Source organism: Zootoca vivipara, chromosome 9, assembly GCF_963506605.1.
Source record: "Zootoca vivipara chromosome 9, rZooViv1.1, whole genome shotgun sequence".
Lineage (NCBI taxonomy): Eukaryota > Metazoa > Chordata > Lepidosauria > Squamata > Lacertidae > Zootoca > Zootoca vivipara.
Window position 1 is genome coordinate 41,787,201 of NC_083284.1, and position 27,949 is coordinate 41,815,149.

General features: G+C 41.1%; 1 protein-coding gene across 1 annotated transcript; it reads right to left on the bottom strand.

Moving 5' to 3' along the window:
• Window positions 1–1,083: 1,083 nt before the first annotated feature.
• On the bottom strand, window positions 1,084–27,864 carry GASK1B (golgi associated kinase 1B). The gene is made up of 5 exons (XM_035112486.2): window positions 26,934–27,864; window positions 24,792–26,144; window positions 12,835–13,049; window positions 9,906–10,132; window positions 1,084–9,397 (listed from the first exon to the last, which is right to left on the bottom strand). The coding sequence occupies exons 2-5, from the start codon at window positions 25,759–25,761 to the stop codon at window positions 9,190–9,192; spliced, it is 1,620 nt and encodes a 539-aa protein (XP_034968377.1). The 5' UTR covers window positions 25,762–26,144; window positions 26,934–27,864; the 3' UTR covers window positions 1,084–9,189.
• Between the last annotated feature and the right edge of the window lie 85 nt (window positions 27,865–27,949).

Genomic DNA, 27,949 nt, shown 5'->3' on the forward strand with positions numbered 1-27,949 from the left:
GAACAGAGGCAATTGCCTCAGGCGGCACAAGCTGGGATCTGTGCCAGTTGGCATCCCCAGTCCCACCACTTGCCTCTCCTGACCTGACCAGCCTGGCTGCTACCCCATTGGCCCGAAATGCCCTCCCCGCTCACTGGCTTTCTATTGAAAGGGCCAGGGGGATCCTTCCTCAGAACAAAGCATTCTGGGTTGGGTGGCCAGTTTGGTGTGGTGGCTAATAAGGCCTAAAATTAGTTACTGCAGTGTTAAATTCCCACACACCATGTCTAGCGTGCATGCTGAAACCTTCCATAGGCTTGTTTGGTAGGCAGAACTATTTCAATGAAGGCATAGCTGCCAAGTTTTCCCTTTTCTCGCAAGTAAGCCTATTCAGCATAAGGAAATTTCCCTTAAAAAAAGGGAGAACTTGCCAGCTATGCAGTGAAGGTTTTTTTCCTGCATACCTTTGGGATTCTTCCAACCTGCAAGGTGGCCAAACCTTCCCTCTCCCATCACGCCTACTTTCTTATGCTCCACTTTACTAAGAGAACGGGTGATATATTTCTTTGGCAATGTCTAACATACACAAACATTAAACTACACACCCTTTGGTGGCCTTTGAGTATGAGGAGAGACGTGACTTAATTTCCTATTTTCCCCAATCTCATGAACATTACTAGGTTTCTATTCATTAGCCAAAAAAAGAATCTATTTTATAAAGTGCAGGAAGGAAACAATGTTTGGTGGGAAACCAATTTCATTTTCCATGGAAACAGGCTGAAGAAACAAATAATTGTTTAGGACAGGGGGAAGCTGTTTCTCCTGTTTGCTACAAACACTTACGCAACTATACTGTATATTGTGCATTTTGATTTCAGTTTTGTCAGTTTTATATACTGTACATATTGATTCTAACTGTTGTTGATGCTGGCCCAAATCTAGGGTGAGTTAAATAATAGGACCAATTATGTTGTATTGATTTCAGTGGAACTAAATTAGTGTGCCTTTCTTGGGATTTGGGCCAATGTGTTTTTATTTATTTTCATTTGTAATACAGTTTTGCAAATCATAATGGTGGACACTATGAATACTGGTACATATTCGTATTAGCAGTCCACATGGTATGGATACACCAGTGGTTATTATCTATATTTATTCCTATATTCTAGGTTCAACTGATTCATCCTTCTCCAACCTGATCTTTGGGACTTCATCTCCCATCAGGTTCAGTCAGTTCGGTCAACAGTTAAGGGAGATGGGATGAATGGTTGTCCAAATACCTGGAGGGCACCAGGTTGGGCAAGAATGCACTAGTGTGTCATCAAAGCCATGCTACATATGATCAGGTTCAATACATGGAGTAGTGGGGGCAGAGAAGTGATCCTCCCTTGTCCCAGGCAGCAAACTGTCTTGGGCTAGTCCCGACTCGATGAACAGATCAAACATTCTTGCTTAGAACCAATTTATTTCTTTAAAAAACCATTTAGATGCTATGGCAGTCATATTAAAAAGAATAGGTTAGGAAGCAGAACCAATTCAAAATGCTAAAATCTGAAGCCAAGAGGAGAAAAGAAAAGTGGTTGGGGAAGACAGAGACGTTTTCTTGGTAGCCAATTTGTAGCTTACTTTCCTTGATGTGATTTAATTATACAATTATACAATGATGCTGTAAAAATATGAGTGGAAACTGAATGAATGAAACTGAATGAGTGGACTAATTTCCCCATTTTGTACAGTTTTGCAAAATACTTTTACATTTTATGGAGAATACATTGTCTTTTCACAAACTTTCTTTTTTCCTTTCTTGATAGCTTGTTTATAGCTTAAAGACCTGCTTCTTATATCCTTATTTCCTCTTATAGAATTTGATAACATTGCAAGTCCAAAAGTTAATTTTAGGTCACTGATATTTTTAGTTTTATGGTTTTGTGCTTCCTTTTGTGGAAAACAGGAAGTCCATGATCTTTTTCTTTTCTTTTCCTGAATTCTGTTGTATCTTCTTTTTCTGCTCTTTAGGGTCAAGGGCATGCAAGGCCCAAGAGGATAACTCTGTTTTTTCAACATTCCCAAATCAAAAAGGCTTCGGATAGGAGATAGCTCCCACCATCTGTCAGACATAGTTCTCACACTTCAGGCAACTGCCTTCAACACTGGCATACTTTCTTCTGTGTTTGTTATGAATTGCTGCCAAATCTGGACATGTTTCACATGGCCCAACAAAGAATATCACTGAGAAGTCAAGCTCACATTGCTCGGATGGCCTTCAAGGAATGCCAGATTAATTCCTGACGGGAAAATATCATTCCTCAGATGACGCTAATATGACACAATGAGATCACAACTGCAGCACAAAAGTCTTGCAAGGAAAACTGGGAGGGGGACCACAGTTCATGGTATGCATGCAGAAAGTCCCAGGTTCAATACCCTGGAATCTCCAGTTAAAAGGATCAGGTAGCAGCAGATGACATGTGCGATCAGAAATAAGTTTTTTTTCTGACAAAGAAAACAGAAAATGGAATTGCTAAGACATTGTATTTGGAGGGGACTGAAGATGCTTTCAATACTAATTCTATCTTTCAGCTTGCCCACTCCCCATAATCAATTTATACATTTATAAATGCTGTAGCTAAAATTAAAATGCTGCAAGTCCCCAGACCATTTTCACAAAATTGAAAAAAATCTGTCCTAAAGGTTTTTATCTTACAGGAAAACTGGAAAGCTTTCTGTCTGTCTGTCTGTCTTCCTTCCTTTCTCTTTCTTTCTTTCCACCGGTACATTTCTGTTATAACATTTCTTATGCTGGTTCCACTTTTATACAGTATTTGGTCAATTCTCCCTAAATCACTGATCATAGGTTGTCACTCTGAAATGACAGCCAATGAAAGTATTATTTGACTGTGTCAAGTTATCTCAGAGCTAAACAGATTCTGGAATGCAAACCCTCTCCATGCTTATGAATGCAAATACATTATTTCACAAAAGCATAAAAAAGAAAAATGTTGGCACGTTGTGGAAAGTAACAGCTGCCTTCATTTTGTCATGTTTCCCTTTCTGTTTAAAAACAACAACAACATCACTCTCTTATTCCATGCTGAAATACAGGCAGCTGTTCTATAAAGTGGACTAAAGATCTGTTGGCAAACAGGGTTTTTTCCTTCCAGAAAGTCTGCAATTTAGAGCTGCTTTAATATAGATTTTTCTGTGGGAGGAAAATCCTTTTTTATCAGTTTTGTAGAGGTATAATTTGTGCATATATCTGACTTGAAAAGCACTGGGGAATAAGCCCAAATGGTGCTGTGTTTTCTTTTATTACTTATTATTTTATCTATTCCAAATGTATATTTTCCCAAATATGTTTCCTTCCCCCAGATTATTGATTTACTGGCAGCCTTAATGTTACTTGGGAATTCTAATTAAAAAAATAACCATTGCAGTTTTGAAATCCGTGATTAACATCAGTGCAGCTTTGAAAGGTTCATTCTGCCATTTTGATTCAAAATGTTGTCCAATTATATCCAAACCTGTTGAAAACCTGCTCCTTGAATTTAGGATCTGTATGCAAAAAGTTGGTAACTAGCTGAAGAAGTGTCCAGATTTCTAGTGAATGAACAGCTTTCCAAAATAGATATTACATTTTTCATGTCCCTGTTGTAACTTATGATATATCTGTGGCATTCAGGCTACAAGTCAGTAACTCCTGATTTAGAAGATAGAATTTGGGTAGCCATAGCTCCGAGTACCACAATTCTCAGAAACTGGACTTCTTTGTCTTCTCCAGGTGCTTCAAAGCAAATAAGAAGCCATTCATGCAATTTTAACAACTTAAGCGACTTCTGGATCAAATCATAGACCAGATTGAGATTAAATCCCCATTTAATGTATTGGTACTAAAGAGCAAGAATTTTCCCTTTTCTAAAAGTATCACCAACATGCTAAAAGGGAGAAATAAAATAATTCCTTTAATGCCACACAGCCCTTCATAATTAAATTCTATATGAAGAATAGGAGCAGTAGATCCGGAACGCATTTCCCATCTTGGTAAAATTAATCATGTGCAACCATTGTCATGTATGGAACTAAGCATTTCAGCAAGCAGTGAGACAGTGTGGCCATGTATGTGGGAATCTTGTATGTGCTGGTGAGTGTTTATGACAAGTCTACAGTCATAACATACAGGCTATTCAAACAGCCACCCAAGTTAGGGGTGTAAGAATATGTCAATATTGGTACTCTGTTTCTCATTTTCCAATGTTGAATTCAGTGAAATTTCATCAGCATCTGAATGTGAATTTCTCCTAAGAAGCATATTTTTGAGTGCACCTTTGACCAATGTCCACATTTTCCCATGGATTTCCTCCAGGTATTATGCATTTTGGTATGTTGCTTTCAAAAATACATTCATTCTTATGCACATTTCCCCCAATATATGCATTATTTTGCAAAGTATTGCTTTGCTGAAGAACTGCACTGTAAAATTCAGATAGGCACAAATTTCAAAGAATGGCTGCTTTTCGGTTCTCAGGTTGTACAAATTTGATAGATTTGCTTTGAAATGGTGTTTTGAAATGGTGCCTGACATATCTAGCTGCTCAGGGAACTCAGAAGTGAGCTTTAGAAGAGCCTTGCAGGGTCAGGCCAAAGGCCCACCATAGTCCAGGATCCTATTCTCACAGTGGTCCCTCACAGAGGGAGCATGAATGTTCCCTCCACTTGTGATTCCCAACAACTGGCATACAGTATGCCTCTGACATTGGAGATAAAAACACAGCCATCAGAGCTAGTATGCACTCATAAACTTATCCTCCATGGACTTCTCAAATCTCTTCTGAATCCTCTCAAATTGCCACTTTCTTTTCACAACAGGCTTTTGAGAACTGAATGCTCTTAATGTGCTGCTTTTATTGTAATTATTTGTATGTTTATAATAGATTTTTATGTATATCTACAGTTTTGATTTTAATGTTTTCTAAGGATTGTTTTTCTTCTATGTTTTTAGCTGTCGTTTTTATCTGTAGGCCACATTGAGTGGGGGAGGAGGAGGAGGAGGAGATGGCTGATTCAAATTTCTCCCCCATCTCCCATCCCAAGCCATAGCTGGCTGATGTGCAAATCCATAACTACAGTAGAAATGCCACTAGCTTTGGGAGGGGATTCTGATTCAAAACACATGGTATTGTTACAATCCAGTCAAGATCTGTTTTCATAAAACAGGGCAGGTTCACTTAGTAAGGAAAGAAGAGGGGACCACAGCACTCCTTTAGCAACACTCTGTTTCATATGATGTCCTTGGCTCTTCGAGGAAAGTAGACACAAGAGGTTTTCATGCTTTAGTTACACAGCTGCTCATAGCAGATGTTGTCCTTTAGGGGAAGATCATTCTTCCGTTATCCTGGTGGCTGGCCAGTTGTGGGGGGATAAAGGAGGCCCTAGTGAAGTCTGAGAGCCAACATGGTGCATTCTCAGACTTATTCAGGCCAGAAAACTAGCATGTTTTTCAAGAAGAAGAAAAACCCCTGGCCTAGCCAATGCACTTTTATTTATTTTTATTTACTTGGGAAAGCATCTAAACATGTGGCCTTCTGGCCAGAGCTGGCCCTACCATTAAGCAGAATAAGGTAGCCATCTTGGGGAGCTGATTCTGGGTGTCATGAAAGGGAAGAAAATATTGTTGTATTTTTACTGTTAGGGAGGGGAAGAGGTGTTTCTGGGATTTTTTCCCCCCTTGAGTGCCAAAATAACTTGTCCAGCTATGCCCCTTCATGTGCATGTAAGCCCTGTTCTCCACCTGCATTCTTAAGTGGTACATTTCCAAGCGTATGACATGATTTTGAGCATCAGCCAGTTTATGTTGTTTGAAGTTATCGCCATTGCTTTCCACCTCAAATACACAAGATTAGCTTTGAACCTAAATATGTTTGGAAGACCAAGCACAGAAAAACCCAGAGGATATATTTAAAGGCAAGATACTGGCAGCCATTGCAAGTCAAATGAATAAACAACTAAAAATATTTCCATCAAACAAGGTTTCATAATCTATTTTGGGTTGTTTTCCTAAGCTAAGCTTATTCAAGTTTAAAATTAAATTAGTGACCTGTGCTTTTCAATAGAGTTAATATAATTACTTCAAAGCATCCAATATTTATAAAGCTGTGAAATACTGTTTTTAGTTTTTTATTTTATTTACCAAGACAACAACAGAGACATTTTTAAAAATCCTCTTATAAAACCAAAATATATTTAACTTCCACAGTGCAAGTGAAATATGCTAATGCTGCAAAAAATATACATAAATTCAAAGCACATACACAGATGGAATCAACTGAAAAGTTGTTAGCAACAACACAATCCACATTACCCTGTATTAATATTCTAGTGAGTCTTGCTAATATTTCAAATACATGTTTGCTTGGTTTTGACTTTCATTATTTAATTTGTATACATGTTTTCTTATATCTTTAGACTAATTTCAGCAGAAGGGTAGAGTTGCCTGCTCTCAATACACTTCATCTTTCACAGTAATGTTTGCCAGTGAGAGTTTCATTTAAATTTCATTTTACTGATCGTCTAACACAATGTGTTTTAAAAGGACAGTGCACATTCAGGTCAGGTTCCATGTTGACCACAAAGGAAAGTCCCAGAAAGTTCAGAGTCTGATTATAATTTCTGGTGTCTGCCAGTTCAGACATAAGGAGGGACTATTTCTTATCAAGCTTTGTCTCCTTGGGTAGACTCTTTGTGATCATGGAGGAATGAACACCCATCTCTCTAGTGTACGCAAAGACTCCAAGCACCAAGTGTGCAAATAGAATTTATTCACAAGTCTCTATCAAACTGGATGGGAGAGATTGGGGCGGGGGGAGTTTCGTGTGTGTAATGCTGAGCTCTAAATTGGAGCATTTCTCCTTAATGTTTTTAAAAAAAAACCAACAATGAACAGAGTTTTGTAAATAAGTGGGCATTGCGATGGGGCTCTGAACAGACCTGTTTTATCATGTGCAGCAAAAGAGAGCAGGGGATTCCTTAGCGTGAGAACAGCCAGCAAACATCCTTAGATTTTATAATTATGAAAATATTCAGTTGTTTAAAAGTTGGCATTTCACCCAATCTTTTTCTTGAATATTTCTCCCACACAAAGAGCTTGGATTCCTTGCTACTCCCATTGCTTCAGACTAGTCTGGAATGTGAAAATATGTCTGATCCCATGTGCCCATAAATGGAAAGTAGCCTGATACAGATTATTACAAAATAAGTGACTGAAACAGTGTACACTGCTCCGTGTTTGCCTGGGAAAGCTTTGTTTCATAGTTCATTTTGTCCTGTTTCCCAGGCTGGAATAAAAGCCTGCTGCTTAATTTAGCTGTCACCCTTGCCCCAGCAGTTAAGGTGAGCAGGAAAAATATTAACAGCATGTAAATGCCTGTGGTGAGTGCTTGTTTGGCACAAGCCATGGTTGGGGAAACAGGCACACAAAACACAGGGTGGATTTATGGATACAAAAAAGATCTGTTTTCTTTCAAGGACAAACACAGGCCATCATAATATGAGCTGTTCAATTATTTCCATTCAGCATGCCATCATCATGCATGTGTATAATTAGATATAGGAGTGGTTGCAATCTCTCATACAAAGAACAACAGGGGGGGGGGAGCTACTTTGAGAACTTATATTGCAGTGCTGTTGTGGCCTGGGGGGTTGGTTTTATGCTTTCCTTTGATGCAGTTGTCTCCCTTTTCAGCCAAGCCCTTCTGTCATTTGCAGCTGAATGAATAAAGGGCAACCACCTGAGAATAAGATTCTGTACGACCTGAAACCTATGACCCAGAGACTTGGGTTGGTTAATCCATACTCTACAACACACTCATCAAACTATACATTTCAGGATTCTTAGGGTGAGACACAGGACAATGCAGCTGGTCACTATGAAGCTATACAAATACTAAAGACTCTTGAGGCAGACTCCAGGATACCAGAGCATAGCTGCCAAGTTTTCCCTTTTCTCACGAGGAAGCCTATTCAGCATAAGGGAAAATCCCTTAAAATAAGGGATAACTTGGCAGCTATGTACCAGAGGTGCATTTGCCTCCATCCCATCATGAGTTCAAAGCCTATATCCTAACAATGAGATCGAAAAACCAGAACACAATGCTTTATGTCAAGCTTCCATACTAGTGACAATACCAATATTCATGTCCCTTTTAATTATGTTTTTATCAGTATTCTTACAAATATATTAACTGGAAGGAATGTCTTCAAAGTCACAGTTTATGATATCATAGAATACTCAAGAACTAAAGTTACAATTGCCAGTATTTTACATACTGTAAACCTGATTTCATTGGTTAAACAGCTAAACAAAGGTAGACGGTGACCCCCATGTTGGGGACTGGGGGCTTCTAGTTCTTTGTGGAATTTTTGAACAATGGTTGACAGATTGTAGATACAGTAAGTTCTAAAAAGAACCTCAAAAGCAAGTATGTAACATAACCATGAAACATCTGCTTAGTTCAGTGGATAACTTATTTCCTTATTTTTTTAAAAAAACACTAAATATAAAGTATCATACTCCTAATTCCAAGAACACTGAACATGGTCTTTTTACTAAACAATACTTGACACATACAGAAATATCAACAGCAGTTGGGGTCTGCTATTTTTGTTGGAAAGAAACATAGAAAAATCCTTGTATAAATGTTTTCCTGAAGCAAGTCTGCAGCGATCCTAAAAACCACTTTTTTAGAACAGTCCCATTGAAAGGAGTAGTCTAAGAGCTACAACTTTTGTCATATGTTTAGAGGATTTTTTCCCCCTAAAGTGAGCAACATCCATTGAAATCAAATAAATGGTGAAACTTCTACCATATGCTATTGGTGTCCAAAGGAGAAACAAAAATAAATATATGTATGGTTTATAAAGCAAGTGATTTGGGATGCTTACCTCCCAGGCTCCTATAGAGAATACCTGTTTTTTTTAAAAAAATGTTTGAACATTTGTTCATGTGTGCTTTATAAATTAAAAGTATTGTCAACAAGTTTCACATCAGGTGTGCCTGTCTGAGTTTCTTATTTAATGAAACTCTGTGACCCTTTCATTAGAACTAGGTTTTTTTCTCATTCCCCTATTCACCACAATCTTATGTGTGTTTACTTGGAAGTAAGTCCAGCTGTGGGCAGTCTTCCTTATTCCCATGTAAGTGTGCACAGGACTGAGCTCTCATTCATTCATTTGCAGTACTTTTGCCCCATGGGCATTAATGTAAGTAAGAAGAATTTTGGCCCTCTGTTCAATCACATCAATTAATTTATCAATGCCTTGACGACCACCTTGGCTTTCCCAAAAAATTCTGTCAAGGAACAAAGACTGTAGAAGCTTCTCTCGCAAACGCTGGCTTTTCAGCACGGAGACTGCCGATTCAGGGAACCTGCAAGTAAACAAACAAGTCAGCTCTGATCAAATTTCACGGGAACGCTTTTTTTGTCGGAGATTTAAGCCTTTCCTATTTTTATACATCATTATTTCACTTGTAGTAAATGTAAAAGAGGCAAGGTGAGTTCAGTCCTCGCCAAAACAAGTATGTCAAGTGAGAAGCAAAAAGCAGGTAGCAAGAGTAGTGAGACCAGTGAAAGGCTTGAAGATTCAAGAAGCAGAGTTAGAACAGGAACAGCAATGAGCAATATTTGTGAGATCTACGTATATAGGAAGGTAGGCATGAAGAGGAAAGGGCAGTGATTAATCAAAGTGTAGTGAGATACATCAAGGTCAAGAGCCCACAATTATCCATGTGGAAAGGGATAATCCATAGAGTTCTCATCACTGAAATTAACCCCAGTGTTCTTCCATCTCCCCAGCAGTGTTGCTTGATGCATTGTATGGCCAGACAGAGAGGTCTGGAGATCTGCATTCAGCCTCCCCACCCTATTAGAACTTACTCATTTATGCCTTGTAATATTTTGAAATCCAGATTGTCTTCACTTCTGTCAAAGTAACCTTTATTATCTATAAAGACCAAATGCCTTGGATCATCTTTTCTCTGGATAATGTGTGTCAAATCAACATTATCCTGGTCATCGCAATTCAGGCTCAATCCTTTCTGGACACAGGAATCTTCTTTGCGCGGTTTGAACCCACAGCAGTTCTTGTCCAAGCGATGGTAGATCTGAAAATCAATTCAGGTAAATCATCAAGATGTGATCATATGAAAACATCTACCAGGTTTATGGGATGCCACCAAAGCACATGTGAACATGAGGTATCACAACTGTTTAGAAATAAATTAAAATCCTTAATTCATACAGAGTTCCTGCTCCCTGACTCCCTGGAGAGTTGCTTCCCAGGCTTGAGAAGAGTCAGCTACATGACTCTGTAGAGGAGCTGTTTCAAATGTTACAGGGGGGAAAATAGACCCTAGCATTTCCAGAACCTTATTAACATTTGAAGACAAGACAGGCATATACAAATGTATAGGAAACTTGCACTTGACAACTACCTAGAGTTGTGGCATTCATATTCCCAGCACACATGCATGTGGCCTGCAAAAAAGAAAAGTTTCCTCAAATATGTTTCGCTCAGCTCTTATAATAGATGGGATGTGGTCTACAGGATAGCTATATATTCCATACTCAGCATGACTGCTTCTGCATGTGCAATTTTTGGCATGTTCATGTTTGTTATTATCATTCATTCTTGGCAAGGATCTGTTTGTTTGGGCCCAATCCAGCCACTTAGGTACAGTTGCATGCTTGCAACACTCTCCTCCAAAGAGCTGCCCATTTGTGTATGCCTGGAATGTCAATCAAAGGGGAAGAGGTCAGTGGCAATCAGCTCCCATGCACAAGGGTATGTGGGAAGAGAGTGAGGAGGATACAAAGGGAGACTAGATCATGTTGCAAGTTATGCAGCAATAATAGTAGCAGTACCATCTGACCAAATAGCAAATTACCATTCTGAAAAGTTGCACTACTTGTGTTATTAATTTCCTCTGGATTATTAATAATAATAAAATAATTTATATCCCATCCATCTGTCTGGGTTTCAACATATATAAAAACACAACAAAACATCAAACATTTAAAAACAAAATATCCTACACAAGCAACAAACAAACCAATAAATCAATAGAAACCACCAACAACAACAACCAGTTTACAGTTACTGTATACCCAAATTAAAATAACCGCCAACCCCAACTAAACATTTAACCAACACTAACCCAACAAAAATAAAACAGAGGAAAACATAATTAGAACAGTTTAAAACACTTTAGCCAGTTGCCCCAATCCAAGAGTTGTTCCAGCAATGTCCCAGTGCCCTCCTAGGAGCCTCTTTTAACTCTTCAAGGTGAGTCTGGGCTCCGCCCCCTAGGCCAGGTGGAAATGGGCCTTGCAGCAGGGAGCAGGCCTTTCTTCCAGCACTCGCTTCTTTAAATTTCAGTGTGGTAAACTCAGCATGTGCTCTTTCCCAAACATAAATCCATATTCTGTGTCCTTTCAGTTTACCAACACACTCCAGCTACTATTTCTGAATGATGATAATGGTGCCAGGCGTTCTGCTAAGCTGCAGTGTTTACGCTAGAGGCCCCTAAATTTCAAAGTTAATGTGGCTTAAATGCGGTTCCCCAGAGAGAAGACCATTTACTATATACTCCATTACTGAGAGATATATTAATGGTTCCACATGAACACATTGAGACTGCTACAGTCTCCATGCTATTCCTGTATGGTTGTTGCTATGCTTAGTATCCGTACAATAAATACCATGACTTTCTATTGGGTGCCAAGTATGACATACTCAGGGATGTACTGAGAGACATTGGACGTGACAATCTATTTTTAGTTTAGAAATCAATGTCCTGTAATAGCCATACCTATAGTGTTTGCATATGAATTATACTTACATATTGTATGTACTACCTTCGTGCCATTATGAAAACCTGCCACTCAATGATTTCTGCAATTTACAAGTGTACAGAAAGCTGAATTGTATTAGAAATCAAAGGGCAATTTATACAAGTAACTAGAAGTTACAGACAACCAGAAGCTTCTCCTGAATTTGCACCAATGGAATGACTGAAAGCTGCATGTGTAGAAACGGAACTCTAATAGTGCCCTGTTGCCAGCATCACATGCTCTGGATAGTATACTTATTTAAGGATACCTAACCAGGCCTATTTCATGTTTCTCCTTGTAATAGGTAATGATAGAATTAAACATTGCCTCCCATTATATGGGTTGGAGCTACGATTCCACCCTTTAGCTTGTTCTTGTGGTTGCTTTCATTTTCCCATGCAGTTGTGTGTTAAACTGTTCATCCATAAAGAGCCTCCTGTTCTGGGCTTACAAAGTGAGGAATCTTACCTTGTAAGAACTTAGCACCCTAGATGAATGAAATGAATGAGATGATTCCCCCACACCGTCATTATTAGCTCTGGAACCGGGGAGGAGATCCTCTGTGGATCATCGTACAACTCTGAGAATTTCAAGCTCTAGACAGTTTCATAATGATGTGCTTGAATTGCCAAGCCTGTGACATAACATTGCTACTTCTGCCCTAGTCAGGAACACAAGGACTTTGCAGTTCTTAAGAGTAAAGCCTTGGCACAAATGGACCAGAATTTACTTAGTTATTAATAAAGTAATTGAGTTATAATGGAAGGGCTAGGACATGTCAACCATTAGACCTCTGGGTAAGAATTCTCTGTCATACTTTGTTTTGACTTCTAATTTCTGTAACACTTTTGCATTGTAGAAGTTTCAAATGTGGCTCCCTTACCACTAGCATTTTTTATATAAATAGTTTATTCAATAAAATGTGTTGCTATAATTAATCCTGTGTACCAACAATAAGTCCCATTTGCCTTACCTGTAAAAGAAAATCAAGTAGTGCCATCTTGGACCACTCATAGTGATGGATATCTGTACATCCCCACTCTGTTTTGGGTACTTTGCCATTTTGCCAACATTTTTGCTTTAATTGTTGCTTGTAAGCCCCCCATGTTAACTTCAATGACGAGTGTGTGTCATTATCGGTCTGAGCCAAGGAGGTATCCCAAAGAATAATAGGACATGGTTGATCATCTAATGAGAAAAAATAAGAAGACCAAACAAAACCATTAATGTACTTAAGATTTGCATTTTTCAACCCTTGATCATTCTGTAGGCATTTCCTAAAATCACAGTAGTTTTCCACACATGTTTTTTAAAGAGGTATTTTAAAGATGTGGTAGGATGAATAAGAAAACAGCAATGATTTGACTTCCTTTGGTTAATGTGGTCATACTCCACATGTAAAGGAAGCTACCACAGTAAAGGAAGAACCCTGGACATTATAATTATCATCATTGTCTGAGAATAACTGCTGACTTTATGCTACAAACCGCTTAAAACAATACTACTCTATGAGAAGATATATTAAATAGATTAGAAGTGGTTTGACAGATCAGCAGCTGATGTAAATCTCTGTAGCACATTCAATTTCAACAAAGCAATATTCGTTTATGAGAGCGTCGTCATTAAATGATATATGCATGAGCAAGCCGTGAATTCCATCTTATAACAAATAGATTTATAGCCTCATCTTTACCACTCTGGGTTTTTTTCCCTCTTTAGCGATGTATGATTTTGTAACTACAATATCTTAAGAGAGACAGGATGTATAAAATATATGTGGCTGAATCACTCCCAAAGGTAAACCTACAGTGAGATTGTTCAGGCTATCCAAGATAAAAGCTGGGCAACTCTTAGCACATGGCATAGAGTGCTTTCATGCATTCTTGATGCATGCTGCATATGTTATACAGCACACATTTGAAAGTGTAAGTTTTAAAATCTGCTTAGCTCTGCATCTGGAAAACAGAGGTGACTCTGCCTAGTTCTCAAGATCAGGCTAAACATGAAGTGGTGGGTGTCTGCTTCCCCCCTCCCATAGAATTCAGGGGGTACCCAAGGGCCAGACTGGACATAGGTTGTGAAATGATCCCTCAGAATGCTCAGATGAGGATGAGATTCAAGCCACTTTCCCCTGGGCAGGACCTACAGTAGCTTCTCCCATGCCCTCCCAACCAGAGGATATGGCCCTACCTCTTTCCTTGGACTCAGGAAACCATATTGAACAGTTCCTCCGTTTCCTAGAGTCTAGGACACAGACGGTGCAAAAGTCAAAGGATACAACATCAGACAAAGGCCCTTTAAGGAAAGCAGATGGCTTCAGATGGCGCCCTGTTGGAGCAACATCTTTCATAGCTCAGCTAGCAAGGCCCATTAGGAGCTGTCCAGGGTCCTGATTCTTGCTGACTGGTACCCTGCCCAAGTAGATTTGACTAACCTTGACCATGCCTAATCTGACCTTCCTGAAAGAAACTTAACTTGATTAGACCTTTCCAACTTCCCACGGGAGAATGAAACCCTGAGTACAATGGATAGGTTAGGTCCAATATAACAGTTTTCTCTTAAAGCAATATGCCACCTAGTGAAGCCTCAAGATGGATTGGAGCTGTGATGTGGGGAGAGGGGGCATTAAACCCTTTACCCCCACTGTGGTCCCAGTTGGAACTGGATGCCCACCACACGCATGTTTGCATTTTCTTACTATTGTGAATCGGAAGGGAGGGGTGGGCCCAGCCACACAGGAGCATATGGCATCACAAACATAAAAGAAATGTGCAGGAGAGGGACACTGAGCCTTCCTCCCCTGCCGCCCAAGCCCACTTTACCTTACATTCTCTCAGTCTCTTTCTCTAGGCATTTGTCTCTCTCTTCTGCCTACTTCTGCTATGGAAAGGAAGAAGAGCATTTGGAGCAAAGGGCTATGGGTAGTCAGCTGTGAGAGAAGGAAAGCATCAGCAAACCTCTCTCCCATTTCACTGCTAAAATGAGTCTTGCCCACCAACTTCCATTTTACATATGATCAGAATAGGGAATACTCCCTGTGAAAAACATTTCCCTATGCAAACAAGCCTAGGTGTGTGGGAGGAGGCTAGGCTGGAAGCTTTCTCTCCAGTTTTCAGGGAGGATTTGTGTGTATAGAAGATAATTCTCTCACACCAGCTTTTTAAAGTGGTTCAGCCACGGCACAGATTTCTGTTGGTTTATTTTCATTATTACATTAATATCCCACCTTTCCCTTTCCCCCAATCATGACCTACAGCTTTCCCCTCCTTAGCATTTCCCCCCAACTGGGTCACATCCGGTATCTGAATGGGCATTTGGGATGAGTAGATTAAATCAGGGTGGTGAGGAAGGGATTGCTCTGTCTAGCAATCAAAGTACTTCCCCACCTCCTCCCCCACTTTATAGCCAAACTAGCCAGTATGTCTATAGTCACAGGTCATGGGGTGTTTTTCTCCCTGCAAATCAGAGAAGTACATGTCTTCCTTATTCATCTCCTCTGTATGTTGACCCAGTCTTGCTTTACAAAAGCACATTCCTCACGTGAAGCCCTTCCTGTTTTTCTTTTTACTTGCTTCCTCCCCTGGGCTCATGATGGGGAAGGGGGATAGGAGAGACAGAGACAGAGAGACAAAAGTTTTGTCTTGAAAAAATGTGAAAACTTGCCGTTCGGAAAGAACAAAATGCAGCTAAGGTGAATCAGCGGAAATGTGTGTGATTCACAGGAAACAGACCTAGCAAACATCAATCAACCCAAACAGTGCTATCTCCAATGTGCTCCGCCAAAACAGACTCAACTGAAACAAATAAACCTTGTCCAAAGAAATACAGGAGGGGCAAAGCTGGAAGACACTGAGTGCCACATTATAATATGAATAAAATGAACAGAAAAATAATTTCTTCTGCACCCCATCCTAATGGAAACCTATAGCCATACTGCAATACATTTTCTGCTGATTAAGGGTTCCTCCAGGTCTTTTTATTGCACATCCGTGATTCTTTGTGCTCACGATGTTACCAGGGTAGTCATATGTGATGCGGCTTTCAATAGCTACTGCAAAAGTTTTGGTGTAGCCACACTGCTTCATCTCCTATCAGTGCATATCCTGCAACTTCCTGCTAAGCACCCCATAACATTTCATACACAAAAATATTCCAGTTTATTTTTGTCCTGCTTTCATTGCACTACAGTTCCTCTGGGCAGCAATAATGAGGCAGCGTTGGGGAAGAATTGCAAATGAAAGCAGAATAAATCCACCATTATTTCACTGTTATTGTGTCAAGAGCAAGTTGCAGAAGACTCTCAAAACAAAATGCCCGTCTGGAGGGGCCCTAAGTCACAGCTACATTAAAGGATTCCTCGAGTGAACAAGGAATCCCCTCAGAAGAAACAGCAAATATAATTGTTTAGCTAAATGACCCAACAGCTCACATAGCAGATCTACCAGCCAGTGTGACTGAAAGGCCACGTCTCTCACCTCAAAGAATATCATCTATTTTATTTAGCCTCAGCTGATATAAGATAGACCTTGAGCTAGAAGCAGAAGCCATTAAGCTCCACACACACACACACACACACACACACACACACACACACACACCGGTCCTCCCAGCAAGCAGCCTCCATTAGCATTCAGCCACACTGTAGGTGGGGAATGAAAAGGAAATGGCAACTCAGTGGCCTGCTGTTTTGAGATGCCCAAGGATTGGGTAGGAAAAGCTATTACTGCAGCCATGAGAATGCTTGTTCTGCACTGAACCTGGAACCTCTAGCCAACCTCCCATCATCCCACCATTTTGACTCTCCATTTCCATTAGAAAAACCACGCAGCATATGGATCACACAGAGCTCGCAGGAACATAGGAAGAAGCTGCCTTATACTGAGTCAGTCATTGGTCCCTCTAGCTCAGTATTGTCTACACCAACTAGCAGTGACTCACCACAGTGACACGTAGGATTTCTCAGCCCTACCCAGTGTCAGGGATTGAAGCTGGGGCCATCTGCACAACAGATGATCTAACTCTTGTCCTGCAAGTAGCTGAGCAAGAAATAAGGCTATGGAGAGAAGGAGGGGAGAGGGAGAGAGAGGGTGAGCGCAATGCAGAATCACTAGCTTGGTGATAAACACAGCATTGGTGACATACCAGCTATTTTTACCTAACTTGGTTTCCATCTCCATAGCAACTTAGTGCCTCGCCTACACTAATGTATTCTCCAGATTTCCCAGTGTAAGAATTGCAATTTTGTACATTCTGCTACATAGTCAGCGCATGAAAAAAAATCACCTTAGAGAACTCTTGCCTGCCTCTTTTCCCTTAAAGGCTTTAATTCCCTTAAAGGTTTTAATTCCCTTAAAACCATGTTCTCTTCTGCAGGTTCAGTCACCTGGTTCTTCAAACACAAGACTCATTAAACCACAGGCTATAAAACCTCTGAAGGATTCAGAACTTAAGTTGCTCTCAGAGGTCCATGCATGCAACTGTAAAGGATGGCAACGCATCAGTAAGATTTTGGGAGTGGCCTAAGCAAAGTAAAAAGGCAAGAGGAACCGAAAAGCCCTTAAAACCCCAGAGTTGCTGCCAGAGACATTTCCATTGCAAAACTATAACAGTATCCCTCACATTCCCGTTAAGTTCGCAGGCAGGGAACAAGGTAAACTGTAGCCTTTCTGTAGCTAGCTATGCATTCAAAAATTATGTCTTCCCTTGCATCTGGACACATTTAAAAAAATGCAGCTGAGAAACAGTCACTGATACAGACAACCGTCTCCCAGGATATCAATCCTAGACCTGCAAGTCTATGCAAGTAAAGATGGGGGCATGAATCAAGGGTGCCATCTTGACTTCTCTAGTTACTGCAGAGTGTAATACCACTTGCATGGCAAATGTAAATCACAAGATGTTGGCTGCATATTCTGGAGCTGGAAAGGGGAAATTCTATGAAGTTCAGACAAACAAACAAAGGGCATGGGAAATTTGTCATACGAAGCAGGTTTTCCAACTTAAGGAGGAGTGATATTGTAACCCAGACCTGCACAATATTAAGACCCACCAAACTAAGCACAGCTCATTCACAAATTCATGTATTGTGAAGGTTTATCAAAATCCTGGCAGCTCACAATTTGGGATGGGAGAGAAATTCAATTCCATTTGCATTTATAGATGAACCTATGTCATCCACACTTTCAAATCAATATGCAAACTGAAACAGCCATCTTTGGAAATCCACACATACTGTCTCTGAATTCTGCAATGCAATTCTCATGCCAAGAAATATGTACAAAATGCAAATACCAGGGTTAGACATGCATACAAAAAGTATGTATTCATGAAAAATACATTCAAATATGCACTATATCAGGTGAAATTGTTTTGCAAACTTTTGTAGATTAGGCAAAATTGCACACAAAGATGTGTACTGTATATTGGGAGAAAATCGCATCAAAATACTGGTGAATTTTCATGCAGACTTAGTTTTATTTAAATCACAAACTGATGTAGAAATATGGAGTGGGGAAATGAGAAACTGAGAAATATTGAAATTGACAGATTCACCCATCCCTTGTCACAATACAAGGCTAGCAGGTCCAGCCCAAGACATGCAGGAGGGAAAAAATAATCACCGATATGACCTATAGTTTGTACTGTGGGATACACAAATATAAGAATATAAAAAGAGCCCTGCTGGATCAGGTCAAAAGCCCATATAATTCCATATCCTAGCCAGTGGCCAACCAGATGCATAGCTGTCAACTTTTCCCTTTTCTCACGAGGAATCCTATTTGGAATAAGGGAATTTCCCTTTAAAAAAAGGGGAAAGTTGACAGCTATGCAGATGCTTAAGGGAAGCTTGCGAGCAGGGCTGAGTGCAATAGCCTTCTCCCCACTTGTGACTCCCAGCAACTGGCATTCACAAACTTAATGCCTCTCATAGTGGAGGGAGAACATAGCCATTGTGGCTAGTAGTCATTGATTGCCCTATCCTCCACTGATTTGTCCAGTCCACTTTGAAAGCTATCCAAGTTGGTGCCATCTTTACATCTTATGGATGCAAATTCCATTGTGTAGCTGTGCGTAGTGTGAAGCAGTGCTGTCTCTTGCCTGTCCTGAATCTTCCAACATTCAGCTTCACTGCATGCCCTCAGGGTCTAGTATTGTGGGAGAGGGAGGAAAGACACCTCCCTATCCATTTTCTCTACACCATGCACAACCTTCCACATTTCTATCATTTCCTTCCTTACTTGTCTTTTTTTCTGAACTAAAAGCCAACAAACATGGGAAGTGACCCAGTAGAAGCCAAGGTGGGACTCTCCAGATATTGTTGGACTCCCAGCCTGCATGATCAGTGGTCAGGGATTAGGAGAGACTGTCTCCAATAGCATCTAGAGAGTGCCAGGTTGGTTACCCCATTGTAACCATTCCTCAGAGGAGAGTGGTTCCAGTCTCTTGATCACTTTGGTTCCTCTCTTTTAAACCTCTTCCAGTTCTAAAACATCCCTTTTGAGGTAAAGTGACCAGAATAGTACACACAGTATTACAGCACTTAAACAACAACAACAACAGCATCTACCTCAATCTTCCTTTGGCCCCTGGTAATTATGTTAAATATCAGGATATGAAAGCAAGCTGTGAACAAATGCACTTAAATCTGATCCAGGGCATGCAGTAAAACTGAATACTTCAGCAAGGACAGGCTTTCTACTTGTCCTTTACACAAACATTAATCATAATGTTGACATCCAATTTTAAAGGGGGGGGGACAGCATCGTAAACACGTTGCTTGTCGGCTGCTGCTTCTTTTTTTAAAGGCGGCACTCTGACTACGCTTATCAGCATGTGGCGATCGCTACAGTAACATGGTAAATGGAATCAATGGAGCTTCCCCTTCTGTCTGGGCCAAGTTCCCAGCCTCTGTTGGTACAAGACCAATTACGGAGTGAGCAAACACAATGAGGCTAAACGTCAGTCAGATGCTTTTTCATACTAAGTATATTTCAGATGAAGGCAACTCTGAATTTGAGATCGTTCCTTAGCTAGCATTGCTGCGGCACTTTTGCCAGCAACAACAAGGGTTAAAGTTCTGCTTCTCACTCGTCTGCAGAGGACGTGAACAGAGGCAATGTTTCTAAGAGAGCTTAAGATGTTTTGTTAGCTGCTTGTTCACATGTTACACTGAACACAGATGCAAGCTGATTCTACACACGTACAAGTGTTTGTGTGACAGAAGGTGCACGTGCTGATTTGCAGAGCTCAGTTGCTATGCATGCAGACTGGACAGTTGTTGAACATTAATGGGTGGATAACTGTCCATGAGTACAGCTCAACTAGTAGGTACATGAGATAGTACATTTGTCAAGTGTAATGTGTGAACATCCCTACAGCCAACTCTCTTCACAGGTTCAAAACCCTGCACAGCGCATTTGACTAGAGAGGATCACAAGGCAAGAGGATCTAGTGTGGCAATGAAATCTCCTCCATAGTTAATACCTTCCAATCTGAAAGTAATCACAGCTTGGAGCAAAACCTGCTGTTGAGCAAGTGGGTGGCTCTTCTACTCATTAATGGTGGCACTCAATTTCTGCCACTCCCCCTACCCCATGAAGTGCTACATCCCATACTGTACCCCCAAAGTTTCCAAATATTACGGAATGGAATTCAGGTATAGGGCCATGAGGTACTGAGAGGAACTTGCTTGTAATTCCTTTGGATCCAACCTATTAGCTATTCCCAACTCTTGCCACCAGCTGTTGTTGTTTTTTTCTGGCAACATTTGTGTTTCAACACCACCAAAGAAACCTGCTTCTTCACCATTTCAGTGACTTGCTCTGTTTGTGGATAAAGAGACCTTTGTCAAATCATCATGTTGCAGAACACAGAGCTATAAATAATAAAATACTCTGCATGTCAGGAATCTGATTGTGCCCTGACATTCCTGTCATACGGCTTATTTTATTATTTGCTTTTAATTCCCCCATGTTGATTCCACTTTTCCGCCAAAGTGGCCCTCAGGATGGCTTCCCTCACATTTACTCACACCCTATAGTTCTCCCCACACATCCATCATTTCCCTGATTATTCATTTCACCATTAACAGAAAGCCCTCTTTTAGAGTGGAATCTTTTCCTTCCTTACGAATGAGTGGCTCTGCTAAGTAAAAGCATGAAAACCTGGGTGCTGGAATAGACCTGGAGAGAAGCAGGTCAGACTTCTACTCAGTTTGACACTCCTTAGGTAACCTCAGGACAGCCTCTGTCTCTCAGCCTCATCCAGCACCCACAGGTTGTTGTGAGGAACCAGCAAGATAAAAGAAAATATATAATATATAAAAACTCCTGCTTTCATATTTCCTCAGGCTGAGATCCAAAGAACCATGTAACTAGTTCTGTTCATCTAAGGCAGGGGTCCCCAGACTACGGCCCGCGGACCAGATGCGGCCCAATTGGCCTCTCAATCTGGCCCGTGACGACCCCTGCCGCCCACTGCCGCCGCCCGCTCTGCATTTCTACGCATGCGTATGGGCCTCTCCCGACCCAGAAGAGGTCATTTCCGGTGCACTTCCGGGTCGGGGGAGGTGCACTTCCGGGTCGGGGAGGCCCATACGCATGCGCACAAACAATTTTCGGCGATTTTTCCAGCCTGGAAGCGCGCCACTGCGCCAGTAAATGGGTGTGCGCATGCGCACTGGCGCGCACTTTCCCCACCCTCCGGCCCACTGCGCGCACACTCCTCCGCACTCCGGCCCGCTGCACTGGCCCAAAGGCGGGTAAGTCTGGGGACCCCTGATCTAAGGTTTGGACCTTTTTATAACAACGAAAACAATTTTCCCCCATGCATGGTTTGGGGGAAAGTGCATGGGGGGAAATTGTTTTCATTGGGGGCAGCCAACCAACCAACCAACCAAATAAAGCCCCAAACAGATCTTTGACTCCTGGACCTATTCCACCCAAAGTATACATATAATAGAAACCTTTATTCTTATCTTTGCCACTGCTCACAATCCAGGCTCAGCAAACACAGATGGCTGAGGAATTGGATCTATGCACTTGCTGCAAGTTTCTCTCGCTTCATACATACCTATTTGTTCATCCTCCTCCACTGCCCCCCCCCCTTTGGATGAAGGGCCATCATTCAGCCAACATCACATGTGAGCTCAGGGACAAAAGCAGCAAGTTTGCAACTGACATTACGAATTATGGTTTGTTTGCTTTGCAAGTCAGAACTATGGGAGGCTTCCTTCTCTTGCAGCCCCCATGCCTTTATAAATTTTGATCTGTCAACAGTAATGAATCTTAGGGGGAAAAGTTGTCAGGAGTCAGCTTTCCCTTCTAATAATGCAGACGTGTCACAGAACAATGTGAATTAATTCTCTTGATTTAGAAAGGTTCACAATTCATTTGGGCAACTGCAAACAGAGTGCATTTTGTTAGCCTGTCAAATGTGAAAAGGACTTCAGGCAGGAGAGGGGTAAGGGGGGGAGCAAGGGGGGATGCAAGCAAAAGTTGTTTTATATGAGCTTCCTAAGTGCATCTCTGAAAAAAGGCTTCCACCAAATGAATGACAGCTTTGAGGAGCTTATTTTGTGAGATGTTAACATGGCAGCAAATTTGTCTTTATATATCACATCGGTGCTGAGGCAGGCTGAAACGGAGACATCATGTGGAGATGTCAGCCCCAAAGCTGGATTTCAACAGACAGAGAAAGTCACTGGGTACAAATGTTTGTGTAACCTCACCTGGAAATACATTTTCTGAGTAAGAGAGAACTGAAGAGTCCAAATGAGAATTTATTGATTATCTCATGTGTTTGATTTTCTTGATTTATATGTACTCATTTGGGGGGGGGAGGGGTTGTGTATATTGCTTTTCTATCACAGAGATGTGGGGGTCCAAGAGAGCTTGGTGAATAAAGCTAATTGACAGCTCAATCCTACTCATACTCAGAAAGAAATCCCATTGAATTCAGTGAGGCTTAACCCCAGGCTAAGTGAGTACAGGATTGTGGCCCAGGTTTGCTTCTGACCCCAAAATAACAATAGTCTCTTTCCACTTCACCACAAAAGATTCTCCAACACAAGGCCCATTAGAAATCATTGGAAGAACTCCCACTCATTTGAGTGGGACTTGTCCACAGTAACTACCGGTATTGATGGTTAAAAGGGGATGCTTCAAAACCGAGCTGTGGCTGCTCCGCATTCTGATCTCATCTGTAGCTAAGAAACTGCCTGTCGAGAAATAACCCAAATGAAAACTGGCTATTCACTTCCTCCTACTCATGGCATAACAACAGCTCTTCATGTCTGGAACATCACCAAGGCCAGAACATGAGAATGAGAAAGGGAAAAAAGAAAGAGAAGTTCAGTCTGACAATCTAGAATAATAATGCAGACTGAAAGCAATGCTTCCTAACGTTAGGCTAAGAGCTGTCCACGAGGAGCCTGCAGTCAATCATCTGTGTGATCAGGATCCCTAAAATGGATTACCTCATTCCTTCTGAAAGCTCTGCAGCAGTAAAAGCTCTCACTAAAAATAACATATGCATAATGTGCCTTCTATGCTCTGCTAACCAGAATATCTCTCGGAAGCAAGCAAATAAAGCACATCGTTGCTCCAAGAAATCTATTGACACTCTCGTAGGGTCTGCCACTGGGAAGGCTTACAAAATGTAGATAAACCAGAGACTGTTATTTTATCTGCTTTCTGCAGCCTGCTGTCAGTAATTTTTTATTTTTTCCTTTACTCGTCTTTTAATGCTGGTAACGGATTTTGTATAAAATAAAGTAACGATTCCTCTAGGTCAAAATTAGAACATAAACAGCAAGCCTGTTTTAGCACTGATTCATTCAAACGCAGTGCTACCTTTTCCAGTTATCACTACCGTACTGTGCTATATTACATTATTCTGACTGAAATTTCTGCCCAAGCCATAGTTTAGTGCAACTGTGGCCTATGAGACACATATACCGAGGTGGTTCTATTTTGGTCTCATTTTCATTTCATTTCCAGATTCGCCTAATATAAGCAGTCTTGAAGTTCAATGCCTAAAGTATTCAGCATCTTTTCTTGGCACACTGAGAAATAAAAGAGTTAAAAGCAAAGTCCTCATTATATTTTTTCACTGTTTGAATTTTGGGGACTTTGCTACTCTTCCCCCCCTTTTTTCTCATTGATAGTAGGAATCAAAACTAGATAAAAATGGCTGATTGTCCTCTAGTCTGCCTGTCACAGAAAATGTTGGTGCTATGGAATGCATCTGTGATAACCAATGGTGTTGGAGGAAATCTAGCTTTTATCATATTAAGGGCCCCACAGTTCACCTTAATCAGTCTGAAGAATTCCCTGATGTTTCTTAAACTCTGGGCAGAAACCACCAGGCACTGCTGTTTCACATCTTCCATTAAATCCACGTTTGCCCACAGAAGTGAACAGATATTGCACTGCTCCATCAGGGACACTATCTTTGGCTCATAAAGTTTTCTAGTATAAAAAAACCAAAATCCAATCAAGGCCTCCTGTCCAAAACCCTGATGTGGTTTGCTATATCTGATGGCAATTTCAAAGCTCTGCCACACTATCAATTTTCCCTTCTCATCACATTCTGCAACTTTTATATTGACTATGGATAATGAATCTAAATAAAAATACCCACACCCCTCTACTTTACATTAATTACCATACAAGCAAAATTGGAGTCGCTCCCCTCCTACATTTTATATACATTCTGATACATTTATACATTCCAAAGAGGAACAGTTTATCAGGAAACCTGAAATCCTATTTTCGCTATCTGAAGGATTTTCTGTTTATCTTTTGACTCTACTCTTCAGGGCATTTGCACTGCATTTATTTCTGGTTACTGAACACATATGCCCAATAGTTGGGCCGGGTGTGTGGATAGGAATGCCCTGGGTTCCTATCCATGATGTAAACCAATTACCTTGTACAAATTCTGATTTCCTGCTTATTGTAGGCAAGGTCCGATTCAGCCCCAGAATCCTGTCCAAATGGAAGGCAAACACTTCACTCATGTCAAGAGGTCTCTTCATGAGGCCACAGTGCCCTTGGCTGCAAACGCCTCCTTTGGCTGACCTGTTAACCGTAGCAGCCCCCTCAAGTACCAGAAGTACTCCATACTGAGAAGGTGCCTCTTGGATATTTTCTATTTTGGAATCCGCCAGGAGACGCATGCTTAAGATATCATCTTTGCTCAGCCAAGGTGGTGGGCTTTCACTGTACATCCTGATATTGCTCTCCAGAGCACTGGGCTGTACATTTGCTCCTCTTAGCAGAGGTCTCCCATGTCTCTTGTCTTTCTTGGGTGTTCCTTTCTCTTTGAACTTCTCCTGGTGGTCCCTTGCTTTCTCTGGGACTTCTCCTGCTCTCCTCTTATTCACAGAATTATTAGTCCCACGAAGCGGCTTTTGGATTAAGCTCTTCTCCTGGCCAGCGACAACCAATGGGTCCTTAATTTCGTGGTGCAAAGGTACTGTTTGCTTCTTCCTTCGCTTGGGCTTCACGGTGCCTCGGATGTTGGCAGGTTTGCTGCGCTTGGACCGCAGAGTGATATACACCACGTTGGGCAGCGCTGAAGTATCATTTGCTCCCACCTGGGGTCTTTCCAGATCAGAAAGCAAGAAGGTGCCATCCAATGGGATTTCGAGGGAAAGAGTCTGGGCAGCATCTTGGAGATTCTGGGAATTTGCTTTCGAGGGTCTCGCTCTGTGCTGTGGGACAATGTGACCTACTTGGCTGACAAGGAACCCCAGATATATCACAAAGGCTGTGCCCAACAACAAATTCCTTCTGGTCCTTGGGCACCTGCCGCTCCAGAGTCTCAGCAACTGGGGTGCGCACAGAGAGCAAATGAACCAGTTTAAAATTTGGCATGTCTGATCCAGGAAGCTCATTTCTCCAATGAATCAACATGATGAAGGTAGCTTAGGAATTCACTGGTTGCCTGCTAGGGTGATGGTGATGATTCATGCCTTCTAAATTATCAGATTTCTCCTCCTCTTTTTCCAGCTCTTCGTGTGTGTGTGTGTGTGTGTGTGTGTGTGTGTGTGTGTGTGTGGTGTACACACACAAACACGCACACAGTGGAAATGCCCAAGGAATGTGAATGTTCAGTTGTAATTAATCTGACAGGCTGCCCCAACAAGCTGTTAAAATCTTATCTGCCACCACAGAGGGTATGAGTTTGTTTCAGAGAATGAATGGAGTCGGCTGTGTAAACACTGTTAACTGAGTCACTGTAGGAAAGTCTGGGAGTCCCTTCTGGGCTGGCGCACGGCTATAGAGGAGAGAATTATAAATACCATTTTATAGTCATCATCATTCATGGAGTTATTTTTAAACCCATGTAAATCTTTATATTGTAAAGCTACAGCTAAGATATATATATGGGTATACAGTATATTATATGCACACCGAAAGGGAAAAGATATTAAAATGCCCCATATTATGTATATCAAATTAATAGACACCCATGAAAATACCCTTCCAAGCACAGCACAAAATGAATTTATTATCCACAATAACTGAACATGTAATAACAATTGTGAAAAGGAGACATCTTTCCGTAATTCAGTGAAATCAGAGTTTCCTCTCCCCATGCTAATGATAGGGAAGATGTTTTATAAAACCATTTTTGCCTCCTATAATTATGTTCAGATATTGCATTAGCTACCCTACCCTCCCCCAATCAGGCATGCTTACATTATTTTATAACTCTCTTAGGCCTAACTTGAGCTAAACATATCCGCCAACTATTAAAATGCTTCCTGACCCTGCATTAAAGGTACATTGCTATTAATTGCATACATACTGGTAAGTGGTGTCTCCAAAAATGGTCTGGATGTATTCACAAAACTATGCTGCTGCAAATAACAATTCTAAGCTGTTCCTTGTTGCAGCACATTGGTGTGAGTGCTCGCAGTTCAAGAGCAACAGTTATATTGACAATAAACAAATGTGTACATGTCTGAACTTTATTACACAAGCACACACATCCCTTGCAGTGGAACAAGAAATCACTTATGTTCAATTATAATAAGTTCATTATTTTGAAAAAGCATCTTACCTACACAGCTTGTCTCAGTCTTTGTCTATTAAAACCACAAAAGAAACTGTGCTGGTCCATGCAAAAAAGAATTAAAAAAATCCAAAATCCACAGTTGGGCAGTATCTTTCTTAGGGCCATCCAAGCTGTCACAAAATAGAGAGCAAGCTTTCAAATTATCCAAACCTGTATTTCTGTGTTCAAAGTTCTGGAACACACAAGTCATATCATGACTCTACAGCTCATGTTTTGGAGATTTCACTGCAAACTCTACAGACCTTCAGAATGCTCTGACTGTACAGGGCGGTTGTTTCCAGATAACTGCTACACACTTACATGAACTTTTCGTCATTATTTTTTAAGCTATTTTAAATTCTGCATTGGAAAACCCCAGTGTGATGTCTTGTTTCCAAAAAGAACAGCCTTCTGTCTGTTTCTTTCTAACTCCTGGGAGCCCCCTAGTGCAAAAAAACAGTTAAGAAATACCAACCCTCTTGACTGAGAAGAAACATCTGGGAAGTCTTGACAATTTACAGCAGCACACCTCAGCACATCGAACTAGGCAGTCGTTTCCACTGAATGGTGTGAGGCTGGCTGTGATTCATTCATTATATTGGGCCATCAATGCCCCAAGAAGATTGTAATCAAAAATGCATAAGACAGAAAGAGGCAAGAGGGAGGTGGTGGTGAGGGTCCACAAGGAAATATATGTTCAGTTCAATTCAATCCATCCTAACCTTGAAGATGGGCACTAAGGGATTAAGCCAAAGATGGGGTAACAGCAGCCGTCCAAGTATTGTTAGACTCCATCAGCCCAAGCCAAGCAGGGACAAGTCTCATGGATGATGGGAGTTGTAGTCTAGCAATGCATGCAGGGCTACAGGTTCCCCATCTGTGGGTTAAACCAACACCCCCCTGATTGAGGAGAGTCCTGCAAGTTGCTGAGGCCCAGAGAAGGAGCCCATCCGCCATGACACAGCCTTTTTATTACTGATGCTCCGTAATGTTGTGCACAGCCCTGGGATCTTTTGATAAAG